The 22,500-nt window shown below is 34.3% G+C and overlaps 1 protein-coding gene and 1 long non-coding RNA gene across 3 annotated transcripts in view; one reads left to right on the forward strand and one right to left on the reverse strand.

Annotated features, from left to right (window-relative positions):
- The window catches only part of LOC106870026 (corticotropin-releasing hormone receptor 2), a 226,827-nt gene that overhangs the window by 44,726 nt on the left and 159,601 nt on the right, over positions 1-22,500 (reverse strand). For both annotated transcript variants that reach the window (XM_089365681.1, XM_089365682.1), the window contains exon 6: positions 11,235-11,388. In XM_089365681.1, coding sequence (XP_089221807.1) covers positions 11,235-11,388 — 154 coding nt within the window. The remainder of the gene's footprint in view (positions 1-11,234; positions 11,389-22,500) is intronic.
- The window catches only part of LOC149131975 (uncharacterized), a 44,868-nt gene that overhangs the window by 5,054 nt on the left and 17,314 nt on the right, over positions 1-22,500 (forward strand). Inside the window, exons 2-3 of the long non-coding RNA XR_016244934.1 lie at positions 10,740-11,010; positions 11,176-11,415. This is a non-coding gene — a long non-coding RNA (uncharacterized LOC149131975). The remainder of the gene's footprint in view (positions 1-10,739; positions 11,011-11,175; positions 11,416-22,500) is intronic.

Raw genomic sequence — 22,500 nt, forward strand, 5'->3', positions numbered from 1 at the left:
TATATAAAGATTAACAATAAGATGCCCAACGTAAACCAATTCTTAACTGTCTTAACAGCATTTATAGAATGTAGTGGCCCTGGTGGTAGGACAATGGCTATGAGCGGTACGTGATGAGTTTGTGGGTGGTAGTCTCAATGGATTGTGGGTAACGGTTGATAACCAAATGAAGACATGTGGCGAACAAAATTGTTTATTTTAAACAATTGCAACGAAGAGGATGCATTCACACCTTGCTATTATTTTTCATTTTCCTATTATTTCTCCACGTGCGGGTACCACAACCCCACTATTTACTGATTTATATATATATATATATATATATAAAAGATAGAGTTTATATACTTACGTGTGTGTGTATATATCTACTATATATTTGCGAAAAGGGTGGACGTTGTCTCACAAGCAATTGTGTAGGCAAAAGTGTTAGTTAATGTGGTCGGATTGACCTGAAGATTTGCCCACCTATGTTAAAAGTGATGGGGAATTTGCACGGCAACTTTGAGTTTGCTCAATTGAAATGTGTGGCCGCTTGGGAAAAATTCCTCATCTTTAAAATGTGGCCCGAGTAGACCCGAATGAAATCGGGTTATAATACTAGTATATATATATATATATATATATATATATATATATATATCTTTTAAATTCGTTTATGGTAACGTTAGGGATATACAAATAATGTGTAGATATATATATATAATGTGTGAGTATATATATATATATATATATATATATATATATATATACACGCATACGCATATTATTGTAGGGGTATGAAAATAGCCAGAAGTGCTTATATATTTTAGTCATGTAATATTTTTTTAGTTACACTTATGCCAGAGGCGTAGTGACTACGTTCAGAAACTGTGTGATACATCTAAGCATATATACGTATATATACGTGTGTGTATGCAGGAATGGAAGAATGAGAGAAACAGAGAAAGAGAGAGAGAGAGAGAGAGAGAGAGAGAGAGAGTGAAGGAGTGTTTGTGTGTGTTTGTGGAAGCCGAGAGGGAATGAATGAATGTATGTACATATGAATACGTATTTTAATATACAAATTTATAAATATATAAATATATACAGACAAACGTATATTTACGTGTTTGTATGTTTATACATAACCTATGCATGTATGTATATATGTATATATATATATATATATATATATATATATATATATATATATATATATATATATATATATATATATATATATATATATATATATATAGAGAGAGAGAGAGAGAGAGAGAGAGAGAGAGAAAGAGTGATAATGCTCATCTTTTCTGTAGAGTCACCCATGTCACAAGAGATATAGATATACTTGCGTATTTATGAATTCATCACTCCATTTATTTACGCATACTATATACGATTGCAAGCATGTGTACTTATAAAAGCCATATATATACACACACACACACACACACATATATATATATATATATATATATATATATATATATATATATATATATATATATATATATATATATATATATATATATATATATATGTTTGTGTGTGTATGTGCGTGTGTAAGTGTGTGTATTATATACACATACATGCATACATATGTATGTAAGCGTGTACGTTTTTTTTATGTCGGGTTATATCGTCAATATTAACCTGAAAGATTATTAAATATTCTTCAGCAGAGTATAATTTTATTAATATTTGGAAATAAAAGGTTGTCTGTTATTTCAGTGTATCTATCTTCGTAAATCTGGTCTTCAAATAATCTGTCAACCTTTTCCTTGTAATCATTCATTTATATGTACATATACTCACATATACATGCGGGCTTTGTGTGTGTTTTTAAGGATGCCAACATTTCTATTTGTATGTGTACGAATTGCACCTGTTCATAATCTATTTTCGTGTGTGATACTTATATTTTGTACATTTTCCCAACTAGATATTCTTATTAAATTAATCAAATCCAAATATAACCTGAGTAAACAGAAAGGTGAACAGTCAACTATGGTGCAAAAATAAGTATGAAGATTAGTTATGAGAAAATAAATTCTAACAAAATAAACTAAAAATGATAATAATATGCGTTCATAAAACACAATTAGATTAAAATACTGATGTGTATACACATTTATAATGTGTATACAGAGGTGGAACGACACAAGCTGTATTTTGTTATTTGGTTGAAACTCCTCTAAGAGATTTTAGTTTTAGAAGCACAGACCCTCGCTCAGCATACTTATGCATTGCCAGACACAGTGTACCTACTTGATTTTGGTCTCTGACCAGCATTCACACATCAGAAATTGGTAAACAAATTAATTTCTGATATGTGTGAATGCTGGTCAAGCTAGAATTAAATTAATATACAAAACTGAAGCAGACTTATGACAAAGTACCTGCGTGTATACACATTTATAAAGTGTGTATAATTGTGGAACGGTATTAGCTGAAATATTTCTCTGAGAAACTTCTCGTAGAAGCTTTTTTCAGAACAATGGATCGGCATACATGGTTTCCGGCGAATATTCTGGATATTCTGAGCTAAGCCGACAAATGTTTATTCCGAAACGGTAATCGGTAAACAAAACCTTCAAGGATTTTCGCGAGCGTTAGCCAGGCTACAATGAAATTAATAAAGGAAAAAAAACCCAAAACAAACGTAAAACGTCATTAGGTGTTACATTTTGTCCTGGAAGATTTTCGCGAAAAGACATATTTGTCTTTTAAAATACATGAGTATCTTCAGAACAGCGGTGGATTATCAGAGACTTGTTTCAAACAGATATGTCTTCCTCAGTGACTAATAACTCAGACGTTCTGTGTTAAGCTTGTTCTGATACAGGATTCGGTAAATAATACATTGGGGATTTGTATTAGCCAGACTAGAATTAAATTAATATACGAAAATGAAGTCGCCTTATGTTAAAATACCGCTGCGTATACATATTTACAAAGTGTAAACAAACGTAGAATCTTCTCGTAGAATCATGTGTCTTGAAATAAATAGCTTTGTTGAAAGCACAAATGGATTGCCAAACACGGTTTCGACCTGATTTTGACATTCTCAGTGAAACCGAAAAATGCTAAGGAATTCTATAAGCATTCATCTTTACTTGGTTGAAAGCAACATAGGATAAAGGAAAATTTCAATAAAAAGCGAAAACACATAATGAAGTGACTTTTTGGTATGCCCAAAGGTACCTAAACACTTTATGAAAGGTGTGTGTGTGTGTGTATGAATATGTGTATATATATATGTGTATGTATGTAATGTATGTATGTATTCATGTATATGCATGTATGTATACGAAGTGGTGCTGAAAAGTTCCCGGTTCTCAGTATGAGGTTAAGTTATAAATATGTATAATGTACTCGACTCTCAGATTCACACACATATTGCAGAAGTCCTTCAGCTTCTCTAAGTCCTGCAAAAGAACTCAGAAGGTTGGACCTCCAGCCAGGCCTTTCGCGATACCCTTAAAACCAGAAACCTTTCAGCACCCTATTGTATATATGTGTGTGTGTGAATGTGTATGATATATATATATATATATATATATATATATATATATATATATATATATATATACAACACACACACTGAATTATGTGTTCACCACCTCTTTCTCTCTCTCTCTCTCTCTCTCTCTCTCTATATATATATATATATATATATATATATATATATATATATATATATATATATATACATATATGTATATATATATACTCACACACATGCATAAATCAAACATGCATATACATGTATACACTCACACATATACATATTTATATATATATTTGCATATCTAATGTATTCATAAATTCACACATATGCGTGTGTGTGTGTGTATATGTGTGTCCGTGTTTATGTAAGTGTGGACTCACTGAAGAAGAAAGAAATGATCTCGCCGAAAAAAATAGTAAAAAATTAAAATAATCTTATGAATAATAAATAGATATGAAATTAAAAAGAAATAAACGAATCCAGAGAGTAAAATTCCTCTTGGAATATCGTTTCGTATTTCAACTTCTCTTTACACTGTTGGGAATAAATGGTAGATTAAAAGACAGAATTATTGATAATGATAACAGAGAATCCCACCAACGGCCTGAATCTACCGTAATCTTACTGAAGTGGAAATGCCAGATGCAAGCTAGGGTTACTTGTACGTTGGCAATATTTAATATAAATATCGGCCTAAGTATTGTTAGTGTTAGGGTTTTGTGTCAATCGTCGTTAGAAAACAATATGTACAGACGCCATTTTGTTTGTTTTATTTATCCATTTTATTTTGTTTATCATTTTTTTTTGTGTGGTTTTATTGTTTGGTATTCATTACTGTTTGTGTCCCTGTTATTTTATTCCATTTTGCTCCTCACTTTATTTAATATTTTGATATCTTTCTGTCCCACACAAACACATTTGTAAATATTTTCAGCTACGCGTATTCTTTCCCATTATGTCTATCTGTTACCCACCCCCTTTCTCTTTCTCTCTCCCTACATCAGCTTGTCTGTGTTTCTGTCTCTTTCTTTCACACAGATTGTTACTCTCATTCTCTATGTTACTCTTTCTATCTTTCTCTTTCTCCTCCTACCCGATAGTTCATATTATTTCCGTTTAACTGAAGATCAACTGATTGCAGTCCACTGTTCGCATCGCAATACCATTACTGCACTATAATGCCACTTTAATGCAATGTAATGCCCCCTTAAATAGCTCACACTTTACCTAGAGTTTATAATGTGGGCGGCCTTACTAACGCATTATCGAGCGACTGTGTGGAACACACACGCAGACTTTCAACCAATTATAATCCGTTTCAAGTGGTCTTTGCCTTAAAACGCCAGTTCATGTTCCGTTATGCCGCACATCGTTCGGTGCCGGATCGTTATCCATTATTATACTGATCTACACTATTCACAAGGGACACTGTGTGAAATTATACTGTACACCATAATCATATATCGGAACCTCTTAACACACTACACACAACGAAATGGGACACACAATATCGATTTTACCTCTTCAGGAGAGAGAGAGAGAGAGAGAGAGAGAGAGAGAGAGAGAGAGAGAGAGGAATCCGTTCCAAATGATTATCCAATGTAACTTTACTTTACTAAAACATCAACGTAAAATAGAATATGCACATGTTAACAAGTCAGAGGATGTGACTCGCTGATTAAAAATCACTTTCAAGCTGTTTTCTTTTTACTTGATATTAAAATCGGTTTCTAAATTCCAATTAAGAAATAAGGAAATACCAGAAAAAGAACATTGTTGGACAGTTATTGTACTTGACAGTGTTTCACAGCCGTGAATGGAGTTTGATAGTTTCTACTCATTGTACAGAATTAGAGGGAGCTGTATAATGATAGGAATGATTGTGCTCCCTTCTTCGAAGTTTTAAGTTTTGTCTCCAAAGAAAGCTACGTGCTTTCGCTAGATGTTTATATATCTTTTTGGTATGCAATGAAACTTGCTCAAATGAAATATCAATCTTGAATTTTCACAATGAGTTCATTCCAATTTTGTTAACTGGAAAGCTAGTATGTATATATATATGTATATATGTACTAGACATATCTGGAAAGCGTTTTAATAAAATATTTAAGTCGTGTCCAATACACAAATACAGTGTACAACCACCCATAAAATGAGAATAGAAAACCATTTATAATCTTGGTGAACTATATATTGCTTCCTGAGAACATTATCGGCATTTGCTATTACTGATTCAAACTCAACAGAGTTTGGCCCATAAATAAATTAAAGGCCATAAGTGAACATTAACGTAAAGTTCTGGAATGGAAAAACATAAACAATACACACACATACTTATTATTTAATTATTTATTACTTAATTGACTTTTCGCATTTTGCATATTTACCATAATTCGATTAATTTTTGATTCGGGCAACTGTTACTTCGATTAACTGTGCGTTTCGATCCAATATTTCCGAAAAATTGACACCAAATCCTCTTTTATAACTTATCTTCGTTACGTTCAGGATCTTTATTATAGAATTTAACAAGAATATTTTTAAAATAATTTTTTATGTATATATGGTGTCTAGTTTACCGTTTTCTGATATACTTTCTCTTTTTCCAAGATCAGTAATCTACAAAGGTTTTCTTTTCTTTTCTTTTCTTAAAACAAAATAATTTCATGCTATCTTAATAATCACATAAAACAAGCAGCAACTAACTACCCCCCCCCCCCCACCACCACCGCCACAACAATGGAGGCAATGACCAAACTGTTTAGTTAGTGGTTTCTTGCTAATTAGTGATAGGAAAAAACGTAAGAAAATTGCCCTTAGAATATATCTAAATCAGATTTACGGTCAAGCGAAGTTTGTCACAAAGCAAACAATTTATTTCGAAAAAGAACAGCATTAAACATTATAGCCAGTGAAATACGCATCTTGAATGAAGATCAAGGGAAAGGTATGTTTAAAATGCCTCTAGTTACGTACGTTCGTACGTCGTGATCTGAGATCAGATATTTCAAAAGAAAATAACTAATCTGAAGTTCGAGTTGTATTTGTCGACGTAGATACCGCGATGCCACTTCTTTTTCTTTTTCTTTTTCTCCTGCTTTCTCCCTTTCTCCGTTTGTCTCTTTCTCTCTCTCTCTGTCCCACTCATTTTAGCTACCCATCTATGTCTTTATCGATCGCTTTCTCTGTTTCTCTTTATCTCTCACTCTCCCTCTCCATCTGACTATTTATTATCGCTCCCCCCTCTCTCTCTCTCTCTCTCTCTATATATATATATATATATAGATAAATAGGTAGATAGATAGATAGATAGATAGATAGATAGATAGATAGATAGATAGAATGATGGATAGATAGATAGATAGATAGATAGATAGACAGATAGGTAGGTAGATAGATAGATAAATAGATAGATTGATGGATAGGTAGATAGATAGATAAATAGATAGATAGATAGATAGATAGATAGATAGATAGATAGATAGATAGATAGATAGATAGGTAGATAGATAGATAGATAGATAGATAGATAGATAGATATGCCTCTGAATTACTTATTTTAGATTATACTCATAAGAAACAGGGGAAGAGGATGTGATGTCTGTTTTTACAATAAAGTAATCACCGGTCAAGAAACTGGAGCCAAGAAATGAGTATCTAATTATCTTCTTGTGATCTTCTTGTGACCAGTATGCAATCTACTGTGATCTCTTTAAAAACAACGTAATGTCGTTTGATACTTAGATAAGATAGAGACCATAAAGAGAAAGAAAAAGAAAATAATAAACACATTATGATCTAATAGTATGTCGTTTGTCTGAGGGTGCGTGGTCTGGAGATTAGGGTGTTGCACTTGTCACCGTGAGACCGTGAGTTCAGTTCTCGGACCGGGCGATGCGTTATTTTCTTGAACGCAACGCTTCATCTGGCGCTTACTCTGCTCAGATTTCTACATCTGATGTACGGCACACCGTTCATCTGAACAGATAATGGCGATCTAATAGTGGTGTGAGTGTGTGTGTGTGTGTGTGTGTGTGTGTGTGTGTGTTTGTGTGTGTGTTTGTGTGTGTATGTGTGTGTGTGTGTGTGTGTGTGTGTGTGTGTGTGTCTAATCTAGATGAAAAGATACCGGAGAACCAGTTCTTTTCCTGTCGCTACAGGAATCACAACCAGAGTGTTGTATTTATGAGCAACGCCCTCAACTACCCACATCCAAATCCACCATACTGTGAACAGCCATTCGAAAATTATATGAATCGAAGGTGTGGGAAACGACAGCGGTGCGATCTACACAAATGGTGAGTGCTTGGTTAAATTATGTAGTTGAGGTTCATTTCTTCGACGAAATTGGCCAGAGAAGAAGCCAAAGACATCCCACTGCTTTCATATATAAGACTATATAGATGGCACCACTTCTTATTGGATGCTGCTACTGATTATGAAAACAGAAGAACCATTCAATGGATAGTGTTTGAAAATTTATGAGGCGTAGATCTGTGGATAAGAAGATTTTATGTTCTGAGCTCAAATGCCGTCGGAATCTACTTTGCCTTGGGTCCCCTCAGAAACGATACAATAAGCATAAGTTGAACACTGGGGTCGATGTAATGGATACATACCCACTTGCTCCAAATTGCTGGCCTTGTGCCAAAGATTGAAACCAGTGCATCATTATTCCAGGGTAGCGAACTGGCAGAATCGTTACCGCGCCGGACTAAATGCTTAGAGGCATTTCTTCCGACTTTATGCTCTGAGTTCAAATGCCGTCGATACAATAAGTACTAGTTAAATATTGAGGTCTGTCTATTAGACTTATCCCCACCCCCTAAATTATTGACCTTGTGTCAAATTTTAAACCAATATATCATAGATCTCACAACGGTGACAGGAGGCTTTGATGTTTTAGGCGACTGGTTATGTCAGCACTCCGTCGCTTACGACGTCGAGGGTTCCAGTTGATCCGATCAACGGAACAGCCTGCCCGTGAAATTAACGTGCAAATGGCTGAGCACTCCACAGACATGTGTACCCTTAACGTAGTTCTCGGGGATATTCAGCGTGACACAGTGTGACAAGGCTGACCCTTTGAATTACAGGCACAACAGAAACAGGAAATAAGAGTGAGAGAAAGTTGCGGTGAAAGAGTACAGAAGGGTTCGCCACCATCCCCTACCGGAGCCTCGTGGAGCTTTTAGGTGTTTTCGCTCAATAAATACTCACAACGCCCGGTCTGGGAATCGAAACCGCGATCCTATGACCGCGAGTCTGCTGCCGTAACCACTGGGCCATTGCGCCTCCACTGTAGGCTGGTAAATTACGTTGAAAGAAAGTTCACGATAAGTTCATATTTTTATACACGTAAGAGATATAAAGAATAAAACAAAATCCATCAAGATTAGAATTTAAAAAAAGAAAAGACACTCCAAAGAAAATAGTGCAACAAGATTTGTACTGATTTTTCCTTTTCTACTCAGCTTCCTGTTCATGATGCGTCGATATTGCAAATTATTTAAGAATGAAGTGATAATTATAACCGGCGGCGTGAAATCCGTTGTTGTTTTCGTCATCGTCTCTATCTGTAAACGAACCAAGGGATCATGTATCATTAATACGGTGATCGATCGAGTGATCAATGCTACGGTGTCCCACATGTGAAGAACTAGCGACGAGGAACGATGACACTAAGGCTGGTTAACGTGGTTCAGTTACTCAAATGTTAGTAAAACGAAATTGAAAATAACTCGAATGAGTCGCCAGGGGAGTCCATTAATTTTCTCATTGATCAAACTGTTATGTTGTTGTTTTATGTCACTAAAAGCCATGTTTGCTGACATCTGAGAGTAAAAGAGAGAGAAGGGGGAGTAAAGGAGGGAGAGAGAGAGTAAAGGAGAGAGAGAGAGAGAGAGAGATGCGCAGAAAGGGCGGGAGAGTGGTTGAGAGAAATAGAAAGGTAGAAAAAGACAGAGATAGAGATGGAGAGGTGGAGAGGTAGAGATAGGAATAGAAAGGTAGAAAGAGACGCAGAGGAAGAAATAGAGAGGTGGAGAGGCACAGAGAGAGATGGAATGAAGTAGAGAGAGAAAGAGAGAGCAAGATAGAGAGGTAGAAAGAGAAAAGTAGAGAGATAAAGTGGTAGAGAGAGATAAAGAAAGGTAGAGTGAGAGAGATAGAGAGAGGAAAAGAGAGAGAGAGATATCAGTACAGAGAGAGAAAGAGATGAAGAAAGAAGGAGAGAGAGTTAGAGAGAGTGGTATAAGGAGCCAATGGCATAGAGAGATAAGAGGTTAAGGAGAAACAGAAGACGTGAAAGAAGGATCAAAGACGAGGAGAGAGAGAGAGAGAGAGAGAGAGAGTAAAGGAAGAAGGGAAACAGTATAAGAGAGAAAGCGATATGATGGGAATTTAAGAGAGAACACCAGCGAAAAAATCGTGTGACAAGGCTGGCCGCTTTGAATTACAGGTACAACAGAAACAGGAAGAAGGAGAGAGAGAGAGAGAGAGAGAGAAAGAGGGCAGCAGGGTTCGCCACCCACCCCCTGCCGGAGCCTCATGGAGCTTTAGATGTTTTCGCTTAATAAACACTTACAACGCCCGGTCTGGGAATCGAAACCGTGATGCTACGACCGCGAGTCCGCTGCCCTAACCACTGGGCCATTGTGCCGCCACTTTGATAATATAGTCACAATGAAAAGCACAAGAAGTTGCGAATCAATATTTTCTATCGATCATGTGTATGCACCTCTTCCTAGATCGTATATATATTTCTTGACTTGAAGATAAAAATAATAGATAAATATTTTCAGAACAGAAGAGGTGACAAAAATATAGTTTTCAAAGATTTTTCTTTTTTCAAACAATGTAACATCATTCCTACCTATGCGGGTTTTACACCATCTGAAATAAAAAAAAAAAAAAGAAAAGGAAAAAAAAATCCAAAATGCTCCAGAGAAAAATATGATTTCAAAAGAAATTTGTATTTCAACGATTTTCTCTTATCTCACAAACAATCTTACAGATTGCAAAATAACCATGGATTTTCCATTGACACAACATATGGTAGCTATTATATAAACTAAAGAGTTGACTGTCACATGACGGATAACTTTGGAAGTACACTTCTACCGTTATAGTGAATATCAAGAAATTTAGTAAACGCTACAATAATTATTTACTTTACATCAAATTTCTTGGTTCTTGTACAAAATCCTGAAACAATCTTTTATTTTTTATCTACTACTTGTTTCAGTCATTAGACTGCGGCCATGCTGGGGCACTGTCTTGAAGAAGTTTTAGACGATGGAATCGAATCCAGTACTTATCTTTTTAAAGCCTGATAGTTTTTCTATCTATCAATTTTGCTGAACCGCTAAGTTACGGAAACGTAAACACACCTTCCTTCAGTTTCCGTCTACCAAATCCACTCACAAGGCTTGATCCGAGGGTATTGTACAAGACAATGGCCCAAGATGTTACGCAGTGGGATGTTTCGCACAACGCAGATAAATCCTGAAATTAAGGTGAATTTTAAAATTATAATTGATATGAAAATTATAAACAATATTGCTTCTGGACTCATAGAATCTATGGAGAATAAGTTCGAGAATAACTCGAAACCTTACTGCGCTGCTTCATACGGCAACCACCCGTAAATCATAGTCTCTTCTTTTTCTCTCTCCCAACAGTTTCTGAGACCCTGGAAAAAAAATCAAGACAATGATGTGAAATAGAACTACGTACTCACCCCAGCCAATTAGTAAGAAATGCCAGAGATGCATCTTATCCGCGGAATAAGTCCAGACAACGATGATATGTAGATACAGGCCTTCAGCAAACATCCAGTAGAAGTGAGTAGACTGAAAATAGCTGAACGCTATCACAAAACCTTGACACACCCACTGAAAGTAATAAGAAAGAAAAATAAGGTCAGTTATAACAAGGAAAGAAAAAGGCTTCTTTATAATTTTTGTAATATTTTCTAAAAAGCAACCCTGAATCTATTTGATAATTCTTAGTTGTTACCCGAATTCTTAGTTGTTACCCGAATTCTTAGTTGTTACCCGAATTCTTAGTTGTTACCCGAATTCTTAGTTGTTACCCGAAAGGATGAAAGGCAAAGTCGACCGTGGCGGAATTTAAACTCAGAACGTAAGGACGGACAAAATACTACGAAGTACCACTTTTTTCTTTCCTAGAATATATTACATGCAACAAATATGAGATATTTAACCCATTACCTACCAGTGATCTTATATGAGATCACTTAAAAATTACAAATTTCGTAATTATCTGTCAATATTTATGCATATCTAACCTTTTTGTTATATCTACTAGGTATATTTCTCTGATATTCAAATGAGGTTTGCTAATTTTTCACCCAATATCCCGCTTATTTCTATTTAAAATGTTATTTTGATCATTCCAGCGTGTTTCTAAGGCTGCTTTATGCTAGAAATCAAAGTTTCAGTTAATAGAATTATAGGAGGTAATGGGTTAAAGATTTTACGTAAAAGAAAAACTGTCAAATATAACATTAATTCTATACAAAATATGGGCAGAATTCGAACTCAGATGGCATACATAATCTCCTTGAATTTTTTGACAAAGTTAAGGTGTGAGCAGGAGGGAGAGTTGGCTGCTATTACTAGCATACAGATCTTCCACATACACATAACTCATGTCGCATCAGCTGTGGGATATTGATTGTTTTATTCTGATCTCGTTCTTCAAATTGTTTTTTCTGCTTTTCCCCGACCTCTTCCCTTTGTTTACTTTACCCGCCCACTCATGTTGCTCCTTTGACATTACATTAATGAAGAAAGTCAATAGGTTACATTTACCAGAAGGCTACTGCGCGGTTTGTTATATATACGTGCTTAGGCGTTACATGCAACACATAAACATATATGTACAATGCGTATATTTGCATACTTATAACGTACAAATATACATGCACATACACATATGCATAGTACGTGGGCACATACATATATATGTATACACATGTATGCATTCATATCATTTGGTAAATTTGATTGAAATATCAAGCAGAACAGTATTCAAATAGAAATCAACATGTCATGTGCAATTATTTGAAATCACGCTACACACACACACACACACACACACACACACACACACACACACGTACATAAATTTGCAACAACCAGTATACAGAAAATTAATTGACAGACTGGTTCAGAATGTAGAAACTTATTGATAACCGTTAAGATTGCAGTCACCTGCCGGCAATATGACCTTAGGTATGTATCGTAAACCACATTTACCACAATGCATACAAGAAAGTACACATACACTACACATTTGTACACACGGGAGACAGTACATAGTCGACATTGTAATAAACGTGAAAAATGGTTTAGAAAACTAATTAGGAAATACACTCTGGTTATGTGTTTGTGTGCGTTTCAATCCCCCCTCCCCCCTCTCTCTCTATCTCTCTCTCTCTCTCTCTATCTGTCTGTCTGTCTGTCTGTCTGTCTGTCTGTTTGTCTGTCTGTGTATTTATTTATCTACATATCTGTCTGTAGCCTATCTATCTGTCAATCTATATATCTTTCTAGCTGTATTTCTATCTATCTATCTATCTATCTATCTACCTACTTACCTACCCACCTGCCTACCTGTCTGTCTGTCTGTCTGTCTGTCTGTCTGTCTGTCTGTCTATCTATCTTCGAGGTAGTGCACCAGTATGGGCGCAGTCCAAAGACTTAAATAAAAGATAAAGCATTTACAACAATTAGATATTTCTGTTACTAAGTCTCCTAAGATCTTGTTTACGGTTGGTGAACCCTTGAAAATAGTTTGCACTTCCAGCATCGGTAGCATCTTTTAGACCAATTTTTAAAGTGTTCTTTCTCACAGATTGGCAATTATCCCATTCGAACAAATGATACCATTTCTAACCAGTCTCTACAAAAACGTGACGATGATTCCGTATGATCTGTTCATGATAATATAATTCAAAGGAATATGGTCGCCTGTTCGAAGCCAAAAATGTCTTTATTTATTAACTCTGCTCAGTGTCTCATACGTTTTATTTGTTGATAGATGTGAATGAGATCACTGGAATATAAAGTTCGATCATTTATCTCTTGATGTTTCCCGATATTTTTTTCCACGCATGACTACTTCGGCTTTTGCTAAATGGTTTTACTTGTGAAAGACTAGAATGTTGTCTGTATCTATTATTTCTTCTTGTGTACCCTGTTTTGCCAAGTCAACTCTTTTTCTGCTTCCTCTAAGTATTACAGTGTCCAGATATCGAAACTACTGTTACTTGTTTATTATTTTTCGCTAAATAAGCATCGAGTTTTGGGAGAATGTTCTCAGTTTTGTGTTTTTAATCCAACATTCTTTTTTCAATTGAAAATGTTTCTAGGTTCGATAGATTTCTAATGAATAGAAGAACAATTGCTCTTACTAATATTTAAAAATGTCTTCTAACTCTATTTATATATAATTTATGTATATGTATTTCTTTAAAAATATTCTTAATGATGTTCAAACTGGTCGCTAACAACGTGACAAGACTTTTGAGTTAAGAGAGTTCCTGGCGTTAGTAAATATGTGATTCTGTTATTGTGTGCGTATATGTTGTTCTGTTTTGGACAAGTCTCTTCAGCACTAAGGTATTATTGCTCTTACTAATATTTAAAAATGTCTTCTAACTCTATTTATATATAATTTATGTATATGTATTTCTTTAAAAATATTCTTAATGATGTTCAAACTGGTCGCTAACAACGTGACAAGACTTTTGAGTTAAGAGAGTTCCTGGCGTTAGTAAATATGTGATTCTGTTATTGTGTGCGTATATGTTGTTCTGTTTTGGACAAGTCTCTTCAGCACTAAGGTATTATTGCTCTTACTAATATTTAAAAATGTCTTCTAACTCTATTTATATATAATTTATGTATATGTATTTCTTTAAAAATATTCTTAATGATGTTCAAACTGGTCGCTAACAACGTGACAAGACTTTTGAGTTAAGAGAGTTCCTGGCGTTAGTAAATATGTGATTCTGTTATTGTGTGCGTATATGTTGTTCTGTTTTGGACAAGTCTCTTCAGCACTAAGGTATTATTGCTCTTACTAATATTTAAAAATGTCTTCTAACTCTATTTATATATAATTTATGTATATGTATTTCTTTAAAAATATTCTTAATGATGTTCAAACTGGTCGCTAACAACGTGACAAGACTTTTGAGTTAAGAGAGTTCCTGGCGTTAGTAAATATGTGATTCTGTTATTGTGTGCGTATATGTTGTTCTGTTTTGGACAAGTCTCTTCAGCACTAAGGTATTATTGCTCTTACTAATATTTAAAAATGTCTTCTAACTCTATTTATATATAATTTATGTATATGTATTTCTTTAAAAATATTCTTAATGATGTTCAAACTGGTCGCTAACAACGTGACAAGACTTTTGAGTTAAGAGAGTTCCTGGCGTTAGTAAATATGTGATTCTGTTATTGTGTGCGTATATGTTGTTCTGTTTTGGACAAGTCTCTTCAGCACTAAGGTATTATTGCTCTTACTAATATTTAAAAATGTCTTCTAACTCTATTTATATATAATTTATGTATATGTATTTCTTTAAAAATATTCTTAATGATGTTCAAACTGGTCGCTAACAACGTGACAAGACTTTTGAGTTAAGAGAGTTCCTGGCGTTAGTAAATATGTGATTCTAAGGTATTCTTGTCTGAAATCAATTTTTTTCTTTTGTGTCACAGCCAAGCGTGTGCATATATTAATGTAAAGAATCTCAGATGGAGAATCTTTGGAATGCCATACTAATTGCCTTTGTGCCGATGGGATGTGAAGGATGCATGTCAGTTTCTTATGTTCTCTTTTAGAAAATGCAAGCATTTCTACGTACATTTATGTATGTATGTATGTATGTATGCATGTATGTATGTACGTTTTCTTGAATTCTTCCTCTGAAGAAGGATCCGAATTCTAAGAAAGATACAAAGCTCCATCGTTGGAATTTAGATAACGAAAATAATGCCACATTTTAAACTTGACAAAAGTTTTCCATATTTTTATTGTTCCACTTAACAGATAGTATTTGTAAAGTGCAAGTTAGCTAGTTAATTTCGTTTTCTGGAAATCCAAAATTATCCAGTCTATCGCCACGCTCCTAGAAAGCGTATCAAGTAAATTCCAATGTCAAGACGACGCCGAGTTGTTTCATTGATACGAAAGGAACTGTCCACACAGAATTTGTTCCTCCTGGTCAAACTGCTAACCCAACATTTTACTTGGCAATTCTGAAGCATTTGCGAGACACAGTGAGACGAAAACGCTCTGACTGTTAGCCAAGTGGAAAGTGGTTGTTTCATCTCGACAATGCGCCTGCGCACATCACTTTGAGTGTGTGACAGCTTTTGCGAAAACTGCACGCTCAGTTATGCACACCCGTGTACTATGCACACACGGGCAAACATTACTTAAATGAAAGCATATCTATTTGTATATTGCTGCATATGCTAATGAACTCTGACATCGATTTCGTTCAACTAGACAACCTGTTATTAAATTAGTGTGGAAAGTGACTGAGTATTCCACAGACACGTGCACCTCTAGCGCAATTCTCAGTTTGAATTAGCGCGGCACAGTTTGCAACAAGGATTAGCTTTTGAATTACAGGTCCACTCCAACCGGCACCTCTCTGTACAATTTGCGTTTACTCTAATTCTCTCACATGGCTTTGCTGAACCCCCACCAGCGCATTCGAACGTGAAACATCGTAGTTGCGAAGAGCGCTTCCTATTTAGCCTATCACCTGTGCCTGAATCCACACACCAGATGAGCAGATACTGACTCACTCATATGCTCAGTAGCCCTTTCATGTGTCTTGACTCAAGCGAAAAAAGACCTTGTAGATTTTCCTGAACGAAAACAGAGGTGGAATTTGTGTTGGTAACTTTAATAAAGAGGATATTTAAAAAGGATTGTCTAGAAATGGTTATGTGTTAATTATTAATATTACTGCGATATGGTTCTGTATGTATAGCTGTAATGTATGTAAGTATAGCATGTTGAGTCTAGAGATTTATTGATTCTCATGTATAAAAATTAATGTCGGCAAAAAAGATGAATAAAACAGGCGATACTAACACATACAGATAAATAAAATATTCCTTCGTGCTTGTCGACATAAAGTTAGCAAATTAAATAAATACATAAATAAATTAAAATATTAGCAAAATATAAGCAAAAGTATAATAAAATATTGACAAGAGAACAAATATTGATTTTTCTTCACTGCGTAATTATTTCCAGTTAACTTTCAAATAATAATAAATTGTCATATGCACGGTGAACAGCGACTTGAATAAATATTCTTAATACGTTCTGGCGGATTCGAACGAGAATATGCTAAGCGATGTTGTGTTCATCACTCGGCAGCAGTTTCATAACGCACTTGAGTATATGGCGATTTATTTATTATTAGAAAGCATTAGAGGACAGATTGTTCACTGAAAGGATAAACAAATCCAAAGGTTCTTGTTAGAGCCTATATATATGTATGTATGTATGTATGTATGTATGTATGTATGTATATATATATATATATATATATATATATATATATATATACATACATACACACACACACACACACACACACACACACACATATATATATATATATATGTATGTATGTATATATGTGTGTGTGTCTGCGTGCACCTCTATGTGATTACAGCGTGAAAGATCATTCGTGGTACTCCGTCGGTTACGAAGACGAAGGTTCCAGTTGATCCAATCAACGGAACAGCCTGCTTATGAAATTTACGTGCAAGTGGCTGAGCACTCCTCAGACACGTGTACCCTCAACGTAGTTCTCGGGGAGATTCAGCGTGACACAGACTGTGATAAGGCTGGCCCTGTGAAATACAGGAACGAAAAAAAACAGGAAGAGTGAAAGAAAGTTGTGGAGAAAGAGTACAACAGGGTTCGCCACCACCCCCTGTCGGAGCCTCGTGGAGCTTTAGGTGTTTTCGCTCAATAAACACTCACAACGCTCGGTCTGGGAATCAAAACCGCGATCCTACGACTACGAGTCCGCTGCCCTAACCACCTCGGTCATTACGCCTCCACGAAAGACAACCTTCATTCAAATAGTCACTCAAACATCTATTGTCAAAATTTTCCTGACACTAATTGCTATCTGGTCACGGCTATAGACTCACTGCAATTCAGTTACCAAACAAGTATACCTCTGTTATATTAGTTCTGTGCTTCCGTAAAATTTAAGTGCGATGTCTATACAATACGCCGAGGAAGAGAGAAAAAATTGCACACGGTAATAGATATCAGGTTCCAGATATTATTATAATTCTGAAATATACGAAAATAGCAATACCTATGGCGAAATCCTGAGAAATTTACAGCTATAACACAGGGATTATAGATCTATACTTCTAATTATTGCGGTACCTGCTGGCGTAGCTAACTGCCTTAGTATCCATCATATAAAGGTTGCCTTCACAAAATTTACAAGAATTCGGTTAATTAGAAAATGATAATTGGAAGCCGTTAATGGAACACTACAAAGAAATAGAAACATACTAGAGATTTAGACTGTAGAAGAGAATGAGCAATACAAAAACACATATAGTGACACACGTACACAAACTCAAACGCATGCATGTATGTATAAAAGCGTAAGTTGCAAGATATATATATATATATATAAGATATATATAAGAATATGCAATGAAGTGCCAACAAATGTGCATAAGTACATATATATATATATATATATATATATATATATATATATATATATATATATATATATATATATATATATATATGTATATATATATTCATATATGTCTGTGTGTATATGTATGTATAGGAGAGTATAACACCAGAAGGAAGTCACAATCTCATGGTATCCAAACGAAGAATTATTGCAGTCATTAAAACCAAAGGAGGTTCCATATATAAAAATAAAATCCTTTTGCATTACTATTGGTATATTTTTATTGTCCTAATTTAGCCACATACCTTAAAAGTAATTAATTTTGATGGATGTTTTATACTTATAGCCAAGGCCATGTGTGTGTGTATATATATATATACATATATATATACCGGATGCGGCATATACATTTTCCAATTATTTAAAGAATAAATTGCACATTATTCAAAGAATAATTCAAATATTTTTATATTCGCAAAAAGAATTGCAAATGTTGTATAACGCTTCTCATCATTCTTTTGTTGTTTTATCGTTTATCCTTAATTAAATACGATGGCGCAAACAAAACCTGAACAAATCGAACCATTAACAATACCTGGTGTAAGGAATTGTGATGTGATAAAACAGTGAAATGTTTGCCGAATTGCTATTTTAAATGTGTGAAAAGTTTTCAAGAGGTGTAAATCAGTTCACCTAATCTAGTTTGATGGAAAAAGCTGTTCTGTTTGTATCAGCATGATCACTGAAATCGTCAATGAGAGCGTGAAGAAAAACTCATTAAAGAGCTTGAGGAATTTGGCAAAAGTGCTATATATTTCGGTTATGTTGATAAAAGGGGAATTGCTAAAGAGGACTGAGAACTGAAAGCACACAAGGATTGACAAAAGGTTGTACCTCCAAGCAAAAAACTGTTTGACAGTGTGAAAAAAAATGTTGAAGGCGAGACAGCGTTCTGTAGAGCAAGTCTTCGCTGGGCCGGACGAGAAGTTTTTCAATGTGGAGACTATGATCGACTACCAAAACGATAGAATTTGTGCCATTTCACCATAAAGCATTCCCAAAGGTGTCAATACATATTTCAGGTCGGAAACCAGCGGATATCATCGTTTGGGTAGTTGTTAATTCTTACGTTTCGAAATTACTTTTGGTGTTCATTGAAGAAGGAATGAAAGAGAATATCAGAGTTTACCAGCAAATGTAGAAGAGAGGTGTGTTGTCAGCCATATCGGAAATCGCTTTGTCTTCACTCAATTTGATCCAAAAGGCATTTCCAATTACTTTTTGACAAGTCCATTTGTCCATTTGTCATCCATTGACAAGTCCATTTGTCCCCCACCAAGCCCTAATATCAATTTTATGGAATTTGCGATATGGCTCATATTAGAGAGCATTGAACCACGCATCTCATATCAAGTCTGTCACACCAAAATAAGCCTCTTAAGACGATGTGGTGTAATTTTGTCAATTGAAAACAATTTAAGGGCTTGGTGAAACCAAACGGTGGTCATTTTAAATTATAAATATATGTAAAATATTGTCGATAAATATATAATCAACCTGTAAAATTTCATTACGCAAAAACTGAAAGTTCTTTTTATCTTTTTTACTTTGGGACAAAATGAATAATAGGTATGTGTGTGTGTGTTTGTGTGCGTGCATGTATGTATGTATGTATGTATGTATGTATGTATGTATGTATGTATGTATGCATACAGAGATAAACAGGCAGAGGGATAGATAATTAGATACAGACATTCCTAGGTGCATATGGCGGGAGAGAAGCATTACATGCATACATACACACATACATACATGCATACACACATACATACATATATACATACATACGTACGTTCATACATTCAAACGTATATACATACACGCACACACTCACAGATATACATACCTCCATGCGCATTCATTCACATGTACATACACTCGTACATTCATGACTAAATACATACGTATATACGTCTGCTCTGACATTCATACGTGCAAACAGACATACAATTTTCAAATAGATTTAAACATAAAGGAAACTTCTAACTCATTAATTCCTATATTAAATATGACAGATACGAGAGATAAGAATTTTCAAAATAAAAAAAAAGAACAGACGCTGTAGATCAATATAGAATCAATTGAATATATTAATATACATAGGTTAACTCCAACATTGTTTTCACTATACCCACCAGAACGCGCGCGCACACACACACACACACACACACACACACACACACACACACACACACATGTACAAGGATACATATATATATATATATATATATATATATATATATCTTATATGTATCTTATATGTATATATATCCACTTATGTACACTTATATCCAAATATATACATGCGGACACGCGCGCATACACACAAGCACACACACACACACACATACATATATATGGAGGTGTTTATATATTTATGCATATGTATATATCTGAATGTATATATCAAAAATATTTGCATATATATAAGTATATATATATATATATAAACATGTACATATATACACATATATGTGTATCATATATATATATATTAGCACAAGAATAATATCCATATGTATATACGTATATATAATGCATATTCTATATTAGGATATGTTCATATACATATATATATATAAATACGATTATAGATACATATAGAGAAAGAGAGATGCATTTTTACAAATATATACATATATATATATATATGTGTGTATGTATGTATGTATGTATGTATGTATGTATGTATGTATGTATGTGTATTAATAAAGAAAGAAATAAACCAATAACCGAATCACAAATTCTATATAATTTTATATCGATTTTCCATAAAACTCAAAATTTCTATTCCTTGTTGTGAAGACTTCCTGTTAAGGAGGACCAAAATTAGAAAATGACACAATAAAAAGAACAAGTTGAAAAATAAAAAAAATAAAATACCTAATACATATTTCAACAAATAAGGAACCAAACAAACATAATTGTATTGAATATATAAACGCTATATATATATATATATATATATATATATATATATATATATATATATATATATATATATATATACATGCAGATGGGAAGAGAGCGAGGAAGAATAGCGATATTAGCAAATGGACATAAATAATAAAATCGAAAGAATAATGTAAAGAAAAAAAAAAATGAGAGGATTATGAAAATGAAAGAGAAAAATAGATGAAACAATATTGGTCCTTTATTTGCCAGAAGGATCTTGATTTGGGTACAACGCAAAGAAGAGTTACAATGACAATCAATGGGTGTGAGATTGCAGTAAACATGAGTGTGAGTCTCTCTCTCTCTCTCTCTCTGTATATATATATATATATATATATATATATATATATATATATATATATATATATATATATATATATTTTCTTTTATTCTTTTATACTTCTACACGTTTCAGCAGTAAGGTTGTGGCCATGCTGGGGTACTATCATATGTATATGTATATTTATATGCGTATATATATACATATATTGGGTCTCTACGAGCCCTCCGTAAATAGTTCATGCTTTCTATAACATACTTATTATATGTATACACACACACACGATCATTTGGAGGAATACTGTTCGTCTCCATTTTGAATGTATGTATATATATATATATATATATATATATATATATATATATATATATATATATATATATATATATACAGACAGACAGACAGACAGACAGACAGAGGAAGAGAGAGAGGGAAGAGACGTAGGCATGGCTGTTGGGTAAAGAGATTGCTTCCTTTCCACATGGTCCGGTTTCAGACTCTGCTAGCACCTTGGGTAAGTGTCTTCTAATATAGCCTCGGGCCGATCAAAGCCTTGTGAGTGGATTTGGCAGACGAAAACCGAAAGAAACTCATCGTATGCATGTGTGTGTGTGTGTGTGTGTGTCTATCCAGAGAGGAATACTCACGTAGATCAAAATATTCAATTCCACAAATACCTAAATCCTAACACAATCGCGCATTCTTGCTTCCAGGAAATTTCAAAGGAAACCGGAGCTATCTCGAGATAGAACGGCTCAGAGCCGACTGTTCCCTATTTTTCGACAAATTTATTTTATAACATAAAATGAAATATTAAGAAGGAAAATAATGTCAAGTTCTAATAGAGGCACAAAGATCAAAGTCTAAAGAGAGCAAAGGGTAAAAATCGATAATATCGATCGATGTGTACTTATCGATTTGTTATTGTTGTTGCTGTTGTTTTCGTTCTGATAATACAGATCCATA

This window comes from Octopus bimaculoides, chromosome 18 (genome assembly GCF_046866305.1).
Source record: "Octopus bimaculoides isolate indiv1 chromosome 18, ASM4686630v1, whole genome shotgun sequence".
In the NCBI taxonomy this organism is placed as follows: domain Eukaryota; kingdom Metazoa; phylum Mollusca; class Cephalopoda; order Octopoda; family Octopodidae; genus Octopus; species Octopus bimaculoides.